This window comes from Rhopalosiphum padi, chromosome 2, assembly GCF_020882245.1.
Source record: "Rhopalosiphum padi isolate XX-2018 chromosome 2, ASM2088224v1, whole genome shotgun sequence".
Classification (NCBI taxonomy): Eukaryota; Metazoa; Arthropoda; class Insecta; order Hemiptera; family Aphididae; genus Rhopalosiphum; species Rhopalosiphum padi.
In genome coordinates, this window is record NC_083598.1 from 49,319,106 (window position 1) to 49,341,549 (window position 22,444).

The 22,444-nt window shown below is 27.1% G+C and overlaps 1 protein-coding gene across 4 annotated transcripts in view; it reads left to right on the forward strand.

The window, feature by feature from the left end:
* LOC132921626 (cell adhesion molecule 3-like) overlaps positions 1-22,444 on the forward strand; it is a 410,858-nt gene that overhangs the window by 263,364 nt on the left and 125,050 nt on the right. For all 4 annotated transcript variants that reach the window (XM_060984754.1, XM_060984756.1, XM_060984755.1 and 1 more), the window contains one exon: positions 22,140-22,261. In XM_060984754.1, coding sequence (XP_060840737.1) covers positions 22,177-22,261 — 85 coding nt within the window. In that variant the 5' untranslated portion in view covers positions 22,140-22,176. The remainder of the gene's footprint in view (positions 1-22,139; positions 22,262-22,444) is intronic.

Below are 22,444 nucleotides of genomic sequence, written 5' to 3' on the forward strand. Positions count from 1 at the left end.
ATATCTAAGGAATTACTAAGAACAATAATTAAAAATGATAATTAATTAATTATTAAGAACCATTATTAGCCAATGTTTAAATAAGTTCTGTATTATTTAATATAATTTCATAATGATGACACGTCATATTATATTATTAGGTGATATATTTATTTTTTTAATTTTATGAATTTATTGTCATTTCGTCGAATTGATTAAATGGGTAAACCATTTAATTAAACACTTGTAGGTAATAAACATATATACAACTAATTTTTCATTCACGAAGACGTATCAATTTGATAGTTTATAACACATAGTATAGGTACTATAAACTGTTTACGCTTATTTAAATATGTATAGAAATATGAAATAAAAAGTTTTGGTAATGTAATCTAAAAAACCACTCAATATATTATATATAAATAAAATAATTTTTTATTTAAATTATTCGGACATTTGAAAATTTTAATAGATATGGTAAAACAAAATCTTGAATACATTTGTTTTCTGAATTTCGCACTTCTATATTAATAAGTAATATCAGTTATTTATTTTACTGTTTTGTAAATATCGACTTATTTTGTTACTTTGTCCGCAGAAATTATAAAAGTATACAAATTAATAATATATTTTAATATTACAATTGTAAATATATAAATTTAAATATTTAATATATATAAATCGAAAAAGTTATTTTCTATTAAAATCGATAACCTTTAGTATAGGCACATTAAATTTTATCTAGAAATATAGTTATTTATGATTTAATTTAGTATTGAAATTTAAATAGATTTCATCAAGAACGACAATAATATTATGAGCATGGACCAATTACGCCTAAAACAAAAATTTTGTTTACGGTCATTGTACCAATTGCAGATATTGTCAGATATAAAAATGTTTTTGTTCGAAATTTGTGAAATTTGTGATTGTATGACATGGGATTTTAAAACAATAAGGCTCTTATGTATACAAATCCACACTTTTTCAAAAAATTGTTGACTCAATATTGGCTATTTATTTATTTTTAAATGTTGTATTATAATTGTGTTCTTATCTTCGAGGTGTTGTAGCGTGTCTACTTTCCGGCTCTTTGAGTCGTTGATTCGAAATGATTGTTTGATTCGATATTGTAATTGAAAATAGTTTGTTTATTTAATTAACAAAAGTTAGTTTTATAAAGTGTACAAAAGTGTGAGGCGTGAAGGTCCCGTAGTTTCAACTACGACTCTGGTACATCTGAATATGCTGTGCTGGGTTCTTTCTTATATGTGGTTACCCGAACCTCTCGCCTATACCTGAGGTCTATAAATCAACAACGGTCTTGCTTTGCGTCCTTCGAAAGTTTTTATTACCGACCAGCGCGAATAGTCATAGTTCGTGCACGTGCCATTCGTCGAGGCTTGCTTTTATACATGTATATTGATCGAAGGTTTACACTAGTATCTGTTATATTTCATATTATTTTCGATGCAATATTTGGTAAGACCTTGGTTATCCTAATTATAATCAAATATATTTAACAAATTCTGAGAATCGCGAGCTCGTCTTCAAAAAATTCATAAACAACTTTTAATTGTTGTTATTCGAAATCGTTAGAACTGTTGTAAATTATAAATAGAATTAACATTAGAATAACTTATGTTTTTTGTGGCTGATAATATAAACTTTAATATTATTAATGAATAACGAAACAAAACAAATGTATAATATATAATAACTAGGTTGTTAAACGAGTATAAACGACTTATACTTAATATTACTTAATATAAAATATAAAAACTATGCATTTTTATTGAAATATTCGAAAATTATATTTATTTTTAATTTCCTTAAATTTTCAAAAATTATTTCTGAAAATATAACACAGGTATACAATAGCAAACTTCGATTTCAATAGAAACTTATCATTTTACGAACCATCAATCGATAGATATTTTTTTGGTAGAAATTGTAAACTATTTCTTTATTTATAATATATGTGTTTTTAATTTTTATGATAATATACTCAAACATAATGCATTTACCGCGAAATACAATTTATCATTTAAATATTTATTTCGCATAATTTTAATATTTTTTTCATTATGTAGTAATATTGTATTAAGTTTGTATATTATATAATATGTACATTTTTATTTATTTTGGAAACTAATTCTATGAATAGTATACTTATAGGTATGATCAAAAATTTAATAAAAATATTAAATAATTATTGTGATAAACTTATATTATGTAAACATTATAAAACAAAAATATAATATTTGCTTATTATGAAATATATGGGTTCAGCTTTTTTTTTTTTAATTTAGGTAGTGTTTTTTTTAAAAACATATAATGTAGATAATTAAAACATAACCAGATTTATAACACATATACATCTTTGTTTTAATTGGTGTAAAAAACAAATTAAAACCACATTTAGATGTATGGTCCATATTAAGTTTTATTTTTCAAATTTTAAGAATTATAAAATATATATTTGGTTATTAAAAATATTAATTTTTATCCATTCATGCCTGTAAATAATATTAAAATTAAATATTAATTTGAAAGCATTATTGCCTTTGCAAAGTAATAATTCACATATTATATAATTTATAATTTATTAAACATGTTATTAAAGTTTTATAATTAAAATTTGGTCATTATATTCTATGATAGTTATTATGGTTCATGACAACTAAAAATTATGCTACAGTTAAGCCTTATTATTCTGTATGAAGAGTATTTTATGAATTTATAAGTTCAAAATTATATTATTTCAAATATATTAAAATTTAATGAATGTCGTAGTCTAAGATTAACGTATATGAGAATATAAATTCAAAAAAAATAAATCATTTTAAAATTGTAATAATTACATGATATCATTGAAAATAATTGAATTGAATTGTTTTGTAGTTTTTTTTCTTGTGATTGAGCTCAATTTACATATAAACACGACTGACCATAATTTGTTTCCTTGGAATGTTAAAGCAAACATCAACAAAATAAGATATTTAATTTATCAAAATCGTATGAAACAGGTTTAAAGCAACACGTATAAAGTATCTTGTTCAGACGTGATACAATGTTTTATTTTACATTTATAATCTAAAAGTACTTGCTTGTACATATATGTACTATTATAAGAACAATTTACATATTGTAAACTCAAATAATTTTTCTTATCGTAGTTGGTATCCATAAAATAATAATAATTATAATTAAAATTTATTTTTACAATATAATAATAATATTTACTTTACTTATTGAAAATCATTATGTAAGTATTTTAAATTTTAAAGCAACTCCGTAGTTATAAGCTTATTTAATGCCAGGTCATAAATGTTTATAAAATTCAGAATCCGAAAATATTTTAATACCAAAACAACCAATGTTATTTTCACCAACCGCCGGGGAAATATGTTAAACCACCACACCGTAAAACGACGGTGAAAACGATGAGACGATAAAATACAATAATAATATATACGTACATTATATTACCACATATGCGTTTAGGTATTTTTTGTTTTTATTTTCTACCTCATCTCTAATAAATTGTATGAACTGTACGTGGTGGTATTGTCGGAATAAAAGTTTTAATACATACATGGGTCGTAACCGTAATAATTGAAAAATACAATAATATAAGAGGAAGCATTAATCAAACCGTGTGAGGTATTAAAAGTCATAATTCATTTTCATTTTAATATATTATCAACGGGCGAGTATCAAAACAAAACCTGTTAGGCACTCACGATTCTACGCCGCATCTGAAATTGATCTGATATCTTGCCGATTGATGCAAATACACCTGTTAACAATATACTATTATATATTTAATCTGTACAAATACGAATTCAAGACATGATGCGTTTTAAAAAAAAATTATCGAGCTCGGCACATAGGTTGCGCATATTATAATAATATTGCTATATAAACGGAAATTATAAATTCCATTATGTTTTTACGCTATATCTGCCTCAAATTCATACTTTAAATTCGTATCTTGATTCTATGTATTATCCCTGTGGAGCAATTCCCAGTGTAACGTTATCGTGATGTATAAACCATAAAAGGACTTCAAAACTCCTTGTATCGTCCAAACTTCAATTTCAAAAGTATATTAACATATTTTTTTTTTTTTAACGAACGCGATTTGATATTTATTTATTTTTTCCTTCAATTTTTGAAGGTATTGCGTGACCTACGCGTGTTTCTACATCTAAAATAAAAAAATCAAATATTTAGGACATGTATTTTACTTGACGTAGGTACTAAGTATATTATAGCCCTTATTCAATAGTAAACACACGTCATGTTATTAATTAAACACGGTGTAGGTACATAAATTAATATCATTAACAATTATTACGTCATTGCGTGATGCGTCAGATACTCCAAAAGTAAACATTAATAATAAGTACTATAATTATATAATTACGTCCCGAATGTTATTCGCAACTAATTTTGTTTTTTTTTTCTTTTAATTTAAGAGTACAATACTTATTTATTTCTAATCGTATACTTACTATAAAAACTGAATATAAAAAAATTAAATGTACATTTAATTTTCATTATCATTTTTTAATCGCTATTCTAAAAAGTTTCCTCGAGTATTTGTCACCATAATGTCTATTGTCTACTTTGAAATTAAAAAAATACAAACAGTGTTTTATTTATTTCTTTAAATAGGTACTCATTATTACGAAATAACGATCTATCCCGTCGTCACCCGAATCGATTGTTATGGCGTGCGAATACAAGTAAACATGTTTTATTATTGTCTGTTTATTTTTATAAATTGAAAATCCAAGAAACATATTACGCTGTATGAAATGAAATAAAAAATGTACGCTGTCATTCAAAAACGTAAGCAACTTAAATATTATAGAGATAAGAATATTAAAGTAACGTATTTTTTTTACAAAAATATTGTTTTTACGAGTTCAAATTACGAGTATTAAAAAAAAAAAAAAAATAGTGCCATCATCATAAAGCAGTTTTGATAAAATTAGGTTTTACTATAAAATAATACGTTTAGAAATGCGTGTCATGCAAAATGCTCGTCTTATAATATTATTACAATGTGTACGCAATCAGCACCTACGCCTGCGTCGGCGGTGGTGACGTGGTGACTCAACAGACGCGGATGATCGATGATTTCGTCCTGTGGTCTTTACCCGATCGTTAGAAATATCGTTACCCGCGCATAGGTTTTTGGACGTTATTACGAGTACGAGCCGTACAACGAATTAAGAACATATTATTTGTGTTTACTACGGTTATCGGACGTGGTCGGAAGACGTTCAACCGTTTACCGTGCCTAGGCAGTAGTTGCTTAATATTAATAATACATCAACGAAAACGCTAATATGCGTCTGGTCGTGCAACCGCCGTGATCGAAATATTGACTGCGAAATAATTATTAATAATAATAATATTATCGCAATAATTATTATTATTGGTCGTGTTTTAATTACGAGCGATGGACGCGTGTCGCTTCTACACGCTGACGTAGCGAAATTGCCTATACGATGCGCCGTCCTTACGCAAATATTAATAACTAACATACTATTGTTATTATTATCATACGATATTATACTATGGCGTAATAATAATAATATCAAAACGCGCTGCAGCGGTGTACCGTTCGTGTTGGAAAATCACAATAATACGATATACTATTATTTATTACTATCGCTGTTATTGCCAATGAAGTTCGACATTCGACACAATACGAGACCGAGTCTGTGCGCGCACGCTATAATATATACCTACCGCCTATCGACGAGAATAATGTAAAATCACTCGTTAAACGTAATGTTGATTTCACGAGGTTTTAATATTATATAGTATAAGTACGCGTTTATGTTTATTTTACGACGTTAACGTCGATTGGCGGTTTTCCTCGCCGACGATGGTATTACATACTATTTTCCGAGTTAATATCATTTTTTTTTATTATTATTATTATTATTATTATTTCGTTGTCGTGTAGTACTATTTAATATACTTACGCATACGCTACGTTCAATAAGCACGAATACGTACGTTTTACACACGGGAGTTTTTTTCTTAGCATTTCTTCACTCTCTTCGAGGCAATGACACGCGACAATTATTATTGCGTTATTCATTTTATATAATATTATTGTATGTGGAAAATATCAAATGGATTCTATTCAAAAACACATAGAGGCCACTGCAGGTACCGCATACATACTCATAAATGAGAAATTTGACGTCTTAAGTATATTGGATAAAATGAGCTTTACCAGTAACCACGGGTTTTACGTAACACAATGACAAATACGATTTATGTTCATACTTTTAGTTCTCAACTTGAATGGTAATGTGGTCCGCAAAGTTACTCACGCTCCTGAATTCAAAACGAAAATTGTTTGTGCTAGTATAATATAACTAACAAAAAAATATATAACTTGATTGCAAGAGTTCGGAATTTTTTTTTTCACTACCTATAATAATGATATAGTTATTTATATATTAGAACAAATCAATATTTATCTGTAATTTACAATTAAATTATCCGATCACGGCGTTGATGCACCAGTCTATGATCTATTGTGATTTATTTACAAATTTTGTTTTTTATTTTTTTCAGATTATTTATGCATGTTAATGATTTATATAATAAAATTATGTCCGACAACATATTATAATATATTCATAATAGTATGTTATATCTAACCGTTATCGTATTATTACACATATTGATAAATATATAATTATTATACATATTGGTATTTTATATCCACATCGACCTGATGTACTCAAATAACAAATATTTAAATTAATTGTATATTTAGAAAATGTAATAATATAATATATATCGTACTATGATTTCTCATTTTACTGGAAATACAAAAATATTTTTATTTGTGATATATTTTTATTATATAAAGTTGTACAATATATATATATATATATATATATATAAATATAAATATAACTATTCTATATTATTTGGAGAGAGAGTATTGGATTTTCAATAATATTTTTATTACTATTATTATTATTATCTTTATCTGTGAAAACTTTTTTGTATCTTTAATGAATTCTCAAAAACGTCATAATATTAGGGCTATAAATATATTAATATGTGTATTGATTGAAAATTCAAGAAAAAAATTCAAGTTTACATGATAAATTTGAATTATATTATTAATATATTACTATAGATATTGTCATTGAACATTAAACATTTTAATTCGTTTTTTAAAATTTCACCGATATCAATATAATATCTAATGACCTATCATTGAAATGTAATCTGTTAGTAAATGTGACTGATAAATATATTATTATATCATTAGCGTGCTATTGTAATTCGTTTTAAATCAATGTCAGTTCATATACACTAGACCATAAAATATGCGAAAAATATACAATAATAATTATTTCTAATGGTCAGTGACATCAAACACACATTTAACGTATGCACAATAACACTCTTTACTGAAATTAAATGTCCCGAGGAAAATGTTATTTTTCCCGACTTGTATACGCATCTTTTTACTTAACCGTTGACGAAGTTTTGAGTTCATAATATACGCGCGTATTTAATATGTGTGTGTGTTTTATTCACGATCGTCAAGGGTGAACAAAAATAATAATAAAATATAATAAATAATTCTATAACGCTTTTTTTTTGAAACTTTATTGTATGAAAGCTTGGACTGAACGTTCATATTGATTATACCCAGAATAATTATGTTTTAGACTCGTTTGAAAATTTGTTACTGGCGTGCATAAATTACAAACGTTATTGTATCTAATGTACAGGGTAATGGTGAAGCCATAATTTTTGTGAAACGTGATGCCTCTTGACCCGTTAACATCCGTTGTAAATCATTTTTTTTTTATATATATATATATATATAATATATGAACTGTATATACATTTGAGGTCTTTTTGGAGCATAAATGTCACAATATTTTAATTTAAACAAAATAATTTTAGTTTTAACACATACACCACCCACATAACATGCAGTATACTTAACTTTACTCCATATATTACTCACTTTTTAAATCATGAAAATAATTTATTTTGTACTTAAAAAATATACGAAAGTGTTTATTATCAATGGATATTATATAATATTAAACAAATAATTTGTTTTATAATATTATATAATTATTTGCTTTTATTACACTCGGTAATCTACTAGAGACTCATAAATGTCCAATGTACTGTTAAAACGAGTAATTAGGTTATCAAACAAATATTTAAATTACATACGACATAATAATAAATATACAAATAACATGGGTTATAAATACTGAAATCCAAACATTTTAATTAGAATTTTATAACAACTCAACATAAAATGTAGGTATTTAATTTCAGACATTTCCGATACTACACAAATAACTATTAAAGGTATACGATTATAACGCATGTCTGATCAAAGTATATTATCCTTTTTTTTCATATTGAATTTTAATAGTTGTAATTTTATTATTGTAAAATAAAATATAACATCGAGTAGAAACTGCTTTAATATAATATAATATTTTATATAAAAACGCATTTTGTGTGTCGCACAAATCGCACATATAGTGTTGCGTGATATATTGTGGGCCGCGCGATTATGTATAATATTATACACGTACACACGATATATAGTAAGGTAATAATAATACTATGTAATGTAACTATGTTCGGTACTAAAATCTAATCTTAACGAGTAAATAAATACGCGCGCGCCGTCGTAGATTTTCCGACCATGTGTAGTTCCGCAACGTCCGTGGCGCCAGATACCGAGAATTGGCGGCGCGGCGGCTGCCTGCCAGAGACTAATGTTTACTGGGCGCGCAAACGGATTTATTTATTTTTCTATAGGGTTTGCGGGTAATGGAAAGTTTACAGAAATATCACATGGAAATTACGTCATCGACGAGGAAACGATCGGTTTGAGGTACATATCTATCTATATATATATATAAATATAAGAATCTTAGAGACGAAGGAAACCGGTTTTGAACGTCTTTGACCTTATCGATTCCTCTCATAATAATAATAATTATATATATATATATATATATATATTACCTAATTACCAATTATTTTCATAAATTCACCGATAACGATATGTCATTTTTTTACATTTAAAGAAATCAGATTAAATCTCGAATGGCAAGCAGTAGAAAATAGAATTATTAGTAGAAGACAATAAGACATTGATTATTATTTATTTATTTTATTATTGTCTATATTATCTTTTGTAATTTATTGAAATTCAAACTAAATATTCTATTTATAGTTTGTTTATTTATTATTGTTATTATTATTATTAATTATTTATTTGTTTGCACTTGAATTTTTCCGTTCGAAATATATATTATTCATTGAACAAATAATTTATTTTAACAGTTTTTTCTACCTTATCTCTATTCTATAATAAAAAAAATAAAATTTTGAATTCAAAATGTAGGATATATAATTTTCAGAAATTAGCAATAACAACTAATAAAAACTGCAATATAATATGTAATTATATTATATTATTTGTATAGCCAAAAAATAGTCATATGTTTTTAAATTAAATTATCAAAAATAATTTCTTCCGGAGGAAGTTCGGGCAACTAGTAAAATATATATGTATATATATATATATTGATCAATATACGACGTAAATACCGTGGGTATAATGTCACTGAAGTTGAAGCTGCTTATCGCAATGGCATTTAAAAACTTAAAAGACTTTAGAGGCACAGCTGGCGGGCTACGGAGTATTGAATTGAGTATTATTTTAACAGACAATAATTATAATACATTTTATGATGAACTAACCATCAACGTTTCAATAAAACGATATGATAATTCGTACTTTCGGGAATCAAGACGAACCGCGACTAAGTATTCTGCAGTATTTCCGTCGAGATCCCAGTTGATATATATTGTATCGTAATATCTTTGAGGATTTGTGCTGACTAAATTTCTTCCAAAAAACGGCGCGGAGCAGTTATCCTACTGATCGATCGACAGTAATCGCGTTTGAGTTTTATCGCGAACGCGTCTCTCGAAAAACTAATTGAATTTTAATATTATTATTGTTATATACAGCATAATCGCGTTAAGCGACCAGTGGGATATTTAATTAAAAATTGTCAACAATTGACATTTTTTTGACGATAGATACAACGGAATTTATTCTTGCAGTAGTCGCACGGTCCTAACAGACCACCCCGTAACGTCTGTGCACCGATAAATACAATGTTCGGCGATGCACCGAACGCTTGTAGCATTTTTTAACCGTAAAATTACATATACGATACGATCCATACAACAAACGCGATAAATTTTTTTTCAATTTTCGATGAAATTTTCGATGGTTGAAGAAAGTGTGAATAACATCCAAGCATATAAAAACAGTGAATACTGATTACTGAATAATAACTGTGTAATACAACAATAACTTAGATGTACATACCTGCGCGAAACGTTTTGATAAAAATCCTTCAGTTTGGCGCGGCGATCGAGTGATGGTGGTTTAACGGTGGTGAGAGGAAGACGAGTGGACGCCAAAATCGAATAGTTTTTGGGACTTTATAAGACATTAAAAGAAAGACAGTCGTATGGCTGTACGATTGTGTGCGATGGAAGAGGACTGCTAAAAATTAAGTAACTCGCAAACGGCAGTGCCACACGCAAACCCCATAATTTCTGACGATCCGAACATCAGGACAGGAAACGTTGGCCTGCGATAAAACCAGCTTGGCCCACGCAGACCGTCTCTCGGCGAATATATATATATAATATATATCTATATATATTTCACGTAAACTCGAACCGCCTCCGGAAACGAATTCTGAGACTGTAGAAACACGGCGAGACAATAAACAGTAGTTGTACAATTCGTTTTTAGAACGAAAATCGCAGACTACCAAAAAAATCCCTGCCCGCAGCCGTGCGATCTAATGTAATAATATAATATAAGGTTCATTTATAGGTATTAATTCATTTTATCGAAAAACATTTATTGTTTTTTAAGATATTTACTTAAATAATTTGATGTTATTACGAAACAAAATGTTTGAAAATAAGTGGTATTTTTTAAAGGAAAAAATAAAATTAAAATAATTAAATTTTGTAATGACTAAATTATTTAACAAAAAAAATATTTCCGAGATCATTTTTAGTTTTGATAAAATAAAGTGTGTTTACCTATTTAAATAAAACTCTGTATACAGAAAAAAGTTATGATATAAATTAAATTGTATTTATTTACGTCACGTATCGAATGCAATTCGTTTGGATGAATGAAAGTTATTCTTGGTGCAATAGTGCACTATAAGCATTATAATAATGTCAGCGAGTAACATAATAGTAATAGAATATGTTTAAATGTATGTTTATTTTTTTGATAATCTTTTAATATTGTTAATATTGATTTCTCTTACATTAAGACTATCGTGAATTCGTTGTACTTTTATTTGTCAAAACAGTCATAGTATTAATATTATTATAAATACACAATATCATATATATTATACGGATATACGTTTTTATTTCACTATAGCCATCACTAACCATGTTAAAAATAAACAAACAATTATATCAGAACCTCCTTAAACATGTTACGAAAAAAAAAAATGGTACTTAGTTGTGATATTCATTTTAAAGTGTATTTTACAGCCAATATTCTTAAATATTTTAAATCAATAAATACTAATTATATATTATACATTTTTTTGTTATTCTAAAAATTTAATAAATGAAATTCACCATTCATCTTTTGACCATTTACGTATAATGCATATATTTAACATAAATTAAATGTTTATTTTGCCTACGTAAAAAAAATAGACATATAACAGTTCCAATCTATTTTGTAATAATATTTAATAATTAATATCTTTCAATTAATTGTTAATCTTTGTCGAATGAAAATAATTGTAATATCTTAGTATTAGTAAAAAAATATATGAAATATATAACTAAGAAAACTTCATCAACATTATAACTTAATAATTTACATCACCTGTTTTATATACTTTATTTTTGCTATTATATTATTTAACTTTTAGTGCAAAAGATTACATAGTCACAAAATGTAAATTTTTATATTTATTTATATATATATATTTAAATTATTATATTTTTGAAAATAATGCATCCAGCAATCATAATATTTCTATTATTAAAATCAGAACGATATGGTGGAATCAATTTTAATTATAAAATCCAGTCAATATGTTGAAACTTTGACTACAACATTATACTTATTAAATTTAAAACAATATAATTAAAATATACTTTATTGTAATAAAATAAACTTTTCTTCGTATACATGTTGACACGCCAGGTTGTCTGAATATACAAAACATCAATGAACAAGTAATTTCAAAATATAATAAGTTTTCCGTTATTGCTTATCAATAAATATTATTATATCCTACATTCTTTTGATAGATATTCCAAAATGTATTTCCACTCGTGTTCACCTAAATTGTATAGATATTGATTTTAAATTTTTAAAGAAAAAAAAATAATATAATGTAGTAGATGCAGCCACTGGTATATATTATATTCAAATTTAAAATACTTTGTGGTACATACACAAAATATAATATCATTCAAACGGAAACTTATTATTCATATCCATTTCAAAGTTTAAAGTTATAAACCAAAATGAAAATGTTTATTCCACCTTACTTATCTCCAGTGAACTTCAAATTGTCTGTGTTAAATAATTAAGTATTTGTTAATAATTTAAAGCTCGTTAGTTTAATTATTTTTTTATAAGCTTTTTTTCTCTACGAATATTATATTATTGTGTCTATGATTTTAAAACTTAAAATGTACGATAATGAGTGTGGAACAATATCATAATAACAAAAAAAATACGTATGATTTTTGATATTTAAGTAATATATTACGTAATGTTTAACAAAAAAAAAAAAAAAAAAAACCAATGAGATTCAGTTAATATTTTACTTTTCAGAAATTTTACATTATTTATTTTTATTTTTAAATTGTTTGGATAGAATTATAAATGAAATTACTAAATTAGTGATTTCAAATTAAGGTATGGAATATTATTAAGTTTTTAGTTATAACTTTTGGCTTTTTTTCGAATGACAATCATGAATAAAAATGTTTGTATTTAACAAAATCATGTATAATTAACAGCATTTTGATAAGTATTTTATTTTTTTTAATTGGGATTTTTTTGCCTTATAATAATATAAATGTTGGCGGTCCAAAACAAATCAAACCTACATACAATACAATAGTGTTGTAAGTTAGCATATTTTTATTTTCACGATAATGATAAATTATAGAATCTAGAATTCAATCTTAATGATTTTTCAGTTTAGAAATGTATATCGTTATACATTACAAAATGCGTAAAACATAATATGTACATTTATGTGTATTAATATTCAAATATCAAAAATGTTGATCACGTATGAGTTCATAAAAATATAGTAAGGACTATTAATAGTACTTTGATGGAAATCAGCGGTCGTCTTACAATGATAAAACTTGTCTCATATGGCTATATTGCACTCTTCTTAGATCTTTTTTGACAACCTGATCAATGATTTTGAATCTATCACGGATGTGGTGAATTTTAAAATCGGAAAATTTCAAACTTGATTTACGTATACGAGTTTGGCTATTAAACGACTAAGATTAACGGGGTCTTATCTTTCTATCGTATACATTCGAGCTTGTGTAATCTTATTAGCCTATCCACTCTGTCCGTAGCGAGATGTTCGTTTACTGGCGTAGCATTCGTTTACGATTAATGAACGGAAGAATTAATACCAGAATCTCTCGTCAAATAATTAGTATGGTTTCCGCTTCAACTCCGGAAACTGCGAAACTCCTAAAAAAGAGCAAAATACGATAAGTGATCTAATGTCAATGTTTACTAAGATAGAAATAAATAAAAATGATCGTTTATTTAATAACATCACAACATGTCATCTATAGGTACCAACCTATAATTAGAAATGTTGTCAAAATAGTCAATTCTCAAAAAGCATAGATAGGTTTAATCCATAGTTCGTAGAAAATACTGTTAGTAGAAAAATAATTATCACTTTTCATTTGTTATGAAATTTCAAATTCATTGTATTCACATTGAATATGTTGTTCGAACACGTTTTACGCCTTCCGAGTCGGAGACCGTCATCACTATAGCGAAACTAGTGTAGAATTCTTTTGAAGTATTTCAGTCCTGGCCGTATGTATCGTTCTGATTGGGAATTATGTAAAAAAAAAATATTTTCAAAAACATTAATATATTTCAAAATAATAAGTTTTGTTTGATAAAAAAAATCGTCATGTAAAGGCACTTGTATAAAAAAGCAGTTAACGTCTATGATTTTAAAATAAATAAATACTATGTATATTTATTATGACTTACATTAATGTAATTTAATTTTTGAGCAATTAACAAAAAAAAAATATTCGTAATTAAGTGCATAAAATATTTTTGTCGGTGATCAAAATTACTTTGACAAAAAATGTTATTGATGAGTCTATATTCTGATGAACCTAACCATAACCAGCGTTTTTTCGCTTACTATTTCCACGGGTCCACGCGATGTACACGACGTATATAATAGGTTTTCGGTAAAATGAGCACAATACACGTTAAAAGATAACTTTCTCTGTAAGGAATACGTATAACCGTAATATATTATACGTACACTCGCTAACGGTGACCGAAAATCATACGGAGGTCACGGGATCAGACCCGTCAACAGTGTCGTCGTCGATCACTGACGCAATGGCGGAACGTCTCTTTTGGGAAAAACGATCTAACATTATCGTGACATTTGTTTAGGCAGTAGTAGGTATGCACTGCAATAATGTTATTACAATAATATTGGAAATGTCGCGCATCGTTGCCGTGGTTTAGGCTGTGTCCTTCGCATATATTTCCTATCCCAACCGGATTATTTAAAAAAAAAAAAAAAAACCGATAGAACACACGAGCGTCATTAATACTCGTTAAAAACTCGAAAAACTCGATTTGCAGTGATAAACCTAAAGAGCTCAGTAACACAACGGCTTTAAACCAAAACGTTTGCAATTATTGTACAATCGATTTTGGAAAACAATTATCGTGTCGGCTATTCCGAAAATCATTATGTCGATACGAAGAACGTTTCGGCTTGTAGGCGTATTGTCACGATTCGGCGGGGCACGGCGCGCGATTAATCGGCAAAGCTATTAGGAAAAAAAAATCAGATGAATCACGCCTCACCACATAACCAACCTGCAATAGTCCACTACATTATTGTCATACGCACATTCATATAATATATTTCACGTAAATGTATCGAAACGTCGTCGCTATTTAATGTTTGCGGGGGCGTGTATGATTTTATTTTATTTTTCGATTTCCGTGTGGGTGGTTCACTGCAGTAGACACTACACAATACGACTGTGTATACTCGACCGTCTACAACTAACAACCACCTCTACATGACCCACGTCCAGCGGATGTCTCCCGTGATGTTTATCCTGTTGTTTAAATGTTAGTCTTCACATAAGAGGGTCATAAATATCTTTGCGTAACAGTATAATATATGTGTATAATATATTGGTTATGTTATATTATTTAGCGTTCGTCCGTGTGTATAATTAAATCTCGTTAGTACACATTTCGAGTGTCTTTCGAATCCCGTGTTTCCGAGAAATTGCGTAATATAATTGATTTAAAAAAGGCGTATTGATCATGATGAATACGTGATTATACGAGGTTACATTAAAAGCCGACCGAAAATAGGTGGTAGTACGGATTGCAATACGGTCGCGTAATACAGTTGAAGTGAAATTAGATTATTTGATTAAAAGAATTATGCAAAATATTTGCGCGGGAAAGTAAAAAGTATATAACCGTGTGTTTCTTGATGTTTGAGATTAATCGCTTAATTATTCAACAAAGTATAAATTCATAGATCGATATGTCTTAATGATTGTGATAATAATAAACAGTCAATATATTATTATTTTATTTCGAAAATTTTTTGCGATAACACAGTCTCAGAGAAAAATCACGTATAACAATAGTAACATTTGTAATTTATCTTTTGTTTGACGTACAATTAAATTAATTTTGATTTCGGTTCCTGCGTGCTCTAGAAATGTAATATAATAACATTTATATGGGGTGATACATTTAACGTAAAACAATTATTATTTCAAACAATTGATGTTATTGAAAATATTTCTTTTTCAAAATGTTAAGTCTTTACTAAATAATTTTTTTGAAAAGATATATTTTTTAAACGTTATGGTTTTTAACTTTGTATTTCTTTATTTTTTTTAAAAGTCTTATGATTTAAAAAAAAACTAATTTTAAAAACTAAATTATTATTATTTATAAGATTTATAAGTATTTTAAGTCACGACGACTCCACTCCACTCATTTAAACTTTAAATACTTATAACTTATAATTTTAAGAATTATAACTTATAACTATCAACAACTTGTCCAAATTCGATTTTATATTTCAAAGTAAGTACTTATTTGTCTAGACAGTTGTATTTTAAATCATTTATAATTGCATAAACAAATGTTTTCAACAATTTCAAATTATTGGGTCTTACGTTAAATAGATCACTCGGTATTTACTAAATAATTGAGTTCGTGTTGCGGCACATTAGCAATGTTTCATTTTGATGTAGATGCCGATTGAAAGTCAATCAATACACCCGACAACGAGATGATAATTATTGTCGTCTTACTTACAGTCGAAAGTTCTGACAAAAACTATTGTTTATCACAATGGTTCATTAACCAACACAAGGTTAACACGGATACACGGCAATTGTTTCATAAGAAGTGCGCGCCATTGTTTATGCTCAGAGCTATTTATATCACGACAAGTGATGAATATGATAGACTGCCTGCGAGAAATTCTCGTAGAAGAAGTTTTGAATAATTAGGAATAAGTGGAGTGGAAAATGATCTAGTGTATGTCTGACTTTGCAGGGGTGAGTGATTGGATTTATTATCTATTATGGAACCTTTGATGGCACTTTTGCATTTAAAGTACTATTTTATAACCTATTACGTCCACGATGAACGAACAATATTAATATGAGGGTCGAAATCGACCAAATACTATTCGATGATGCGAAATAATTAGCTAATATTCGAATAATCCAATATGACCAATATACTCGAGCTTATTGTATTTTCGGCCATAAGCCAGATGTGGCTTAAGACTTCCCAATATTTTTTTCTAATACGTTACAAATTTTATTTATAATTTAACAGAGCAGAATTTATTTGGGAACATTTAAAAGGTGCATTTTAAATAGAAAATAGTTACAATAAATTATGACGATACATTATGTATAATAAACAATTATATTATGTGCATTTTTACCTCCTATTGTCTTGTGATTAAACATAAATTAAAAACATAAGACTTTGAAGTTTTAAAGTACTTTTAAATGTTTATAACCATTTGGATCTTCTTATAACTAACTTATATTTACACAATACTCTGTAAAAAATCTGTTAAAACGAAGTTACATAAATATTTATTAATAAAAAATTGTATTTAATGTTGTAAAAAAATAATATTTTTAGATTTTATAGTGGAATTGACTTCAATGTATATTTTTGACAACATGAAATAAGTTTTTACGTTGATTCCATAAAGAACTCTGGCAATTGGTTTTTGTCATGTTTTTTCCCTTAGAACTCATACTATGAAATCTTATAATTCTTTGTCTGATTCATATGAATTTCCTCTAATATTTCCCAATAATTTATGAGTAATACGGTTCAAAGTCAACATGTTTCAGATCTGAACGAACCTTTATGGTAGGTGTGACACAACTGCAATCAAAAGACTGATAAATAATGGAGTGAAAGCGTAAGTTAGTGGAATACGACGCCACGTATACCTACCTACCAAACATCTGAAAATTAATTACACTGTCGTAATGATACGGATAATAATATATTTCCTTATATTTGTTGTACATATTATCATAATACATTGTTTGTTTAACAAGCACAGAGGTGGTATTATTTTAGTAATTCTCAAATCCGAAGCAGTATTTTTTAAACAAAAACTTTGTTTCTTAGACTTAAAAATAAATTTATGTCTCTAAGTTTAAAAACAATTTAAGACACTAACAGAATAACATAAGATAAGAAATGTTAAATTTTAAGCTCAACCAAATTGATAAGTTCACTCACCTGCCACCACCACCTCCATTTCCATACACAATAACATAACATCACTTAACTTTAAAGTGGATTATGTCATACCTATTGCAAACTTAAAATATATCTTACAAACAATAATATTATTAGATTTTGTTGTATTCTACGTCCGGTATTCCAAAATTATTTAGCAAATATTGATTCGAACTAATTAGTCTAGAAAATCAGGTAAAAGATCTTCCCAAATAAATTGTTCTTAAAATTTAAAAGTATGTTCATTCAGCGTCTACTGTAAAGGAAAATCATTGTTTTTTTTTTAAGATTCAAATCACAATTTCCGGTATTCTTAAATTGTTTATATTTTTGATATCGTATTGTAAAATATTTTTTTTTAATGTATGAAAATGTGTATGTCTAATTATAATTTATATAAGTATTCCTATAATTTAATCAATCAAATTATAGATTAAACGTACATTTTCATAAAACACTTCTTGTTTCAGAAAAAAAAAATTATAACATTAGTATTAAAAATCATTATTTATAATTTGTTGAATAGTGCCATGATAGTGAAGTCAAATCCCAACTTTAAATTTTATCATAAACTGACAGAGGTAAAATTTTTAAGTACTTATACCTACCAGTTTTAATCGGTTTATATTTCTCTAGTCGGAAGACCACTTTCAGTGCTCAACTTTTGGGTAAATAAACTTCTCGAAATATTTTACATATGAAATTGTGGTTGTATTTAGATTCAACCCGTATTATGTTACGATATTAAAATCTTGAAACAATAAATTATTACGGGTATCATTATAATTAGTTTTATTCGGAGGTTTAAAATTGAACACAAATAATAAATTATTTAAATAATACGTATTAATAATATCATAAATATACCAAACTTATTGCACATGGATCTAGACCGTTTATCGTTATAACGCATAACATAAGTAGACCCTGTAGTAATAATATTGTATTAAAACATATAAATACACAAAAACATTAAAATTGTAATATGTTTTAATAATACCTATATTTATATATGTAACTTCGATAAAAACGGAGGTTAATTTAATAAATGAATAACTTTATAGCATGATCATGAGGCATCTAAGTGGTTATTATACATGGGTATTAAAATATACTAATAAGGGTTTTAGATTTACCATATTTTATACCCACTTTAAGTTTGTTTAATTTTTACATTTTTCAAATATGTTTAAAAAAAAATGTTACAATGGCCACCTTATTGGTTTATCACCGCCTAAACGTGGTCGAACCATACGCTCTTAATTTCTCACGATCTCAAGTACTGGACTTCTAGATAAACCGTTTCTCAGGTTTTATCAATTTATTAATACATTTAATATCGTGACTATCAGACACACGCCACTGGTGCGTGATTTTTCATGGTAAATAATTTTAATCATATTATTAAAGTTACCTAATTTGAATACGCGTGTTCTGCAATTATCACATTTTTAAAAATCAGCATACCACGATCACGTTTGAAACCAGAGAATCGTATTTATATAGCCACTGCTGTACAACAATAACTATTATAATTACAGAATGGACCATGAGTTCATAACAAAAAGTGTATACCTACTAGTATTGCCAGTGAGTTTTTGATTACACAAGTTTTTTTCGTTTTAATGATCTTTAAGAGGCCGTATCAGTATCTAAAATCCAACTATAAAATTATGCTTCCATCTTCCAAAAGTAGATACTCAAGTTACTTTGTTCGTATTAACGCCATATTTTTCACAAAGTAATCTTGACATTTTCTACTAAAATAAATCGTAGCTATTCTGAAACGGTTTATTTTTTAACAGATTATAATAATTTTTATTGTAATGTATAAAATTTATAAAAATAATAGATACATAAATGAATGTATAAAATAGCTAATCGACTTTTTTATAAAACTTCCGAGTATATTTAAATTTGTATAGTGAAAAATTATGTTTCCAAGATCAATGAATCTTGAGTTCTATTAATTTAAAGTAAAAAACCATGTGTTACTCGGGCGATATATGACTATCGTTTATTTTTGTTTGTGCCGTTTAGAGATAAATAACAATTTAGACTATTTTGCACTACTTATTATATTTATAAATTTTACTTTTTTTGTAAAAAGTTTTGATTTTATTGGTTTAAAAAAAATCATCGGTTATATTTATCAACTATCTAAAAAAATTTCTGACAACATGAAAAGCGTTGCATATCTCCTCTCCTATATTAAGCTTGAGTAGTTTTTCTGCAGGTTCTCTTCGTCTCCTTTTTCATTCTCACCAGAATTGAATTTTTTATTTTTTAACTTCTTCCACAGTATTATCGTCGGTAAATAATTCATAAACGGCAGTATTATCATAAATTTTCGAATAATATTGTAAAGTAACAACATCATAACAATGATTATCGTTGTACATCTGGAACTTCTACATCAGTTTCAAAATTTTCATTTTTAAACTCAACTTTGGAGAAACGTATACGTTTACGTCAATATTGGAACTGCAGCACTATTGTGAAATTAACCTGCTGCTTATTTATCTTTATTGGATACAATAACATTTTAAGCATTTAGGTAATTTAAAAACAATATTTAATATTTGACAGTGGCAATATTCACTATTTGTGTTATAGAATAATTTATTATCGTCAAATAGAAATATTAGATTTGTTGTTTAGAGAAAAATTTACATAATATTATAATTAATAATGAGTCATAGTTTTACAAAAAAAATTTCATCAAGTGGAAATCCATTATGTGGACATTTTATCATACATGTAATTATCATGAACAAATCAATACGTCATCTGAGATGTATATCATACGCATTAGATTGATTTTCTCTCATTTTTCTTTAGTAACCAAGTCAAGCAAATAAAATAATATTACTATTATATTATTATTTAAGAAATTTATATATTAAATACTATTTGACATACTCTGAAAACAAACACTTTATCGATTTGTCGAAAATATAAAAACCCAGACAATCGTGCCCGTACATAAATGTCCAACAAAAATGAAAGTGCGATAATTTTCAACAAAAAATTATGATACAATAAAAATGACAACAGTCAATTACTCTGGAAAAAAATGATAAACATAAAAATTGTTATTTCAAAATGTTGTTCATTTTTCCCTATTGCGTTTTAAAGCATTATTGTTTACGATCGAAATCCGCTGAAATATTTACCACATAACAATTTCGTTTGGTTTTCGAGCAGACTTGACTATTATTAAAATTTAACAATCAAAAAGAGCTCAATACTAATATTTTCACATCATGGTAAACATTGTATCATTTTTACTGACACAGTACTCCACATATATTAAATCTAATATTATACCAGCATTATAGCAGTATAACGGTGATATGTTTTTTTCCAATTTATTTAAAATTGTTTTATGAATCTAATTTGGAAATACTATACAAATATTACGTTATTTTTTTTTTTTTTTTTGTAAAACAAAATACTGTTATCATCAGAGTGTAATGGAATTTAATTTTAATTATTTTAATAAATGTTTTAATATTATAATACTTATGTTGTATCGACGATTCATTACGCGCGTAATTAATACTATACGAATCCTATAATATTAGTATAAAATACTATTTGTTTCTGAATTTTTGAGTGTCCAAATTTCGATTAATACTATAAAAAATCTATTAAATGTATAAAAACAACAAAACCTCATCACTTGGCGTTTTTCCGTAATTATAACTTAATATTTTTGGCCGTTATATAATATGTGTGAGCTTATACATTGATATGTTACCGCTGACATTTTTATAATAAAACGACAGTTAAGTATATACACAACACGTCAACACACAAATCGTATAATATAACATTTTATCCACAACAATGATGTTGTTTTTCTCCGACCACCGCGGCGACGGCGCCCAACTATAATGAAATACAATGCAATCATTCTACGATTTGTTTGATGGGGTGAATTGTTTTGTTTCAGGACAATGACGGGACCGAAACAAAACTGAAATTGAGGGATGGAAAAAGCGCACTGCACGGTGCACCGTCAGGCGCTATGGATCTTGTGTTTCCACGTCGTTTGCAGTTTGTCGTTCGTTGCAGGTACGTATTTAACATTTTTATATTCAACGCCGTAAATCAAGACTTGAAATCGGAATGAAATTTTTCGATTTTTATTTTTATTTTGAGTACATCGATATCAGTGTCATTCTGATTTCAATTAAAAATGATTTATTGGTTTTTAAGTGTTATGGTATTTTTTTTGTTCTACAATATCAGTTTTAT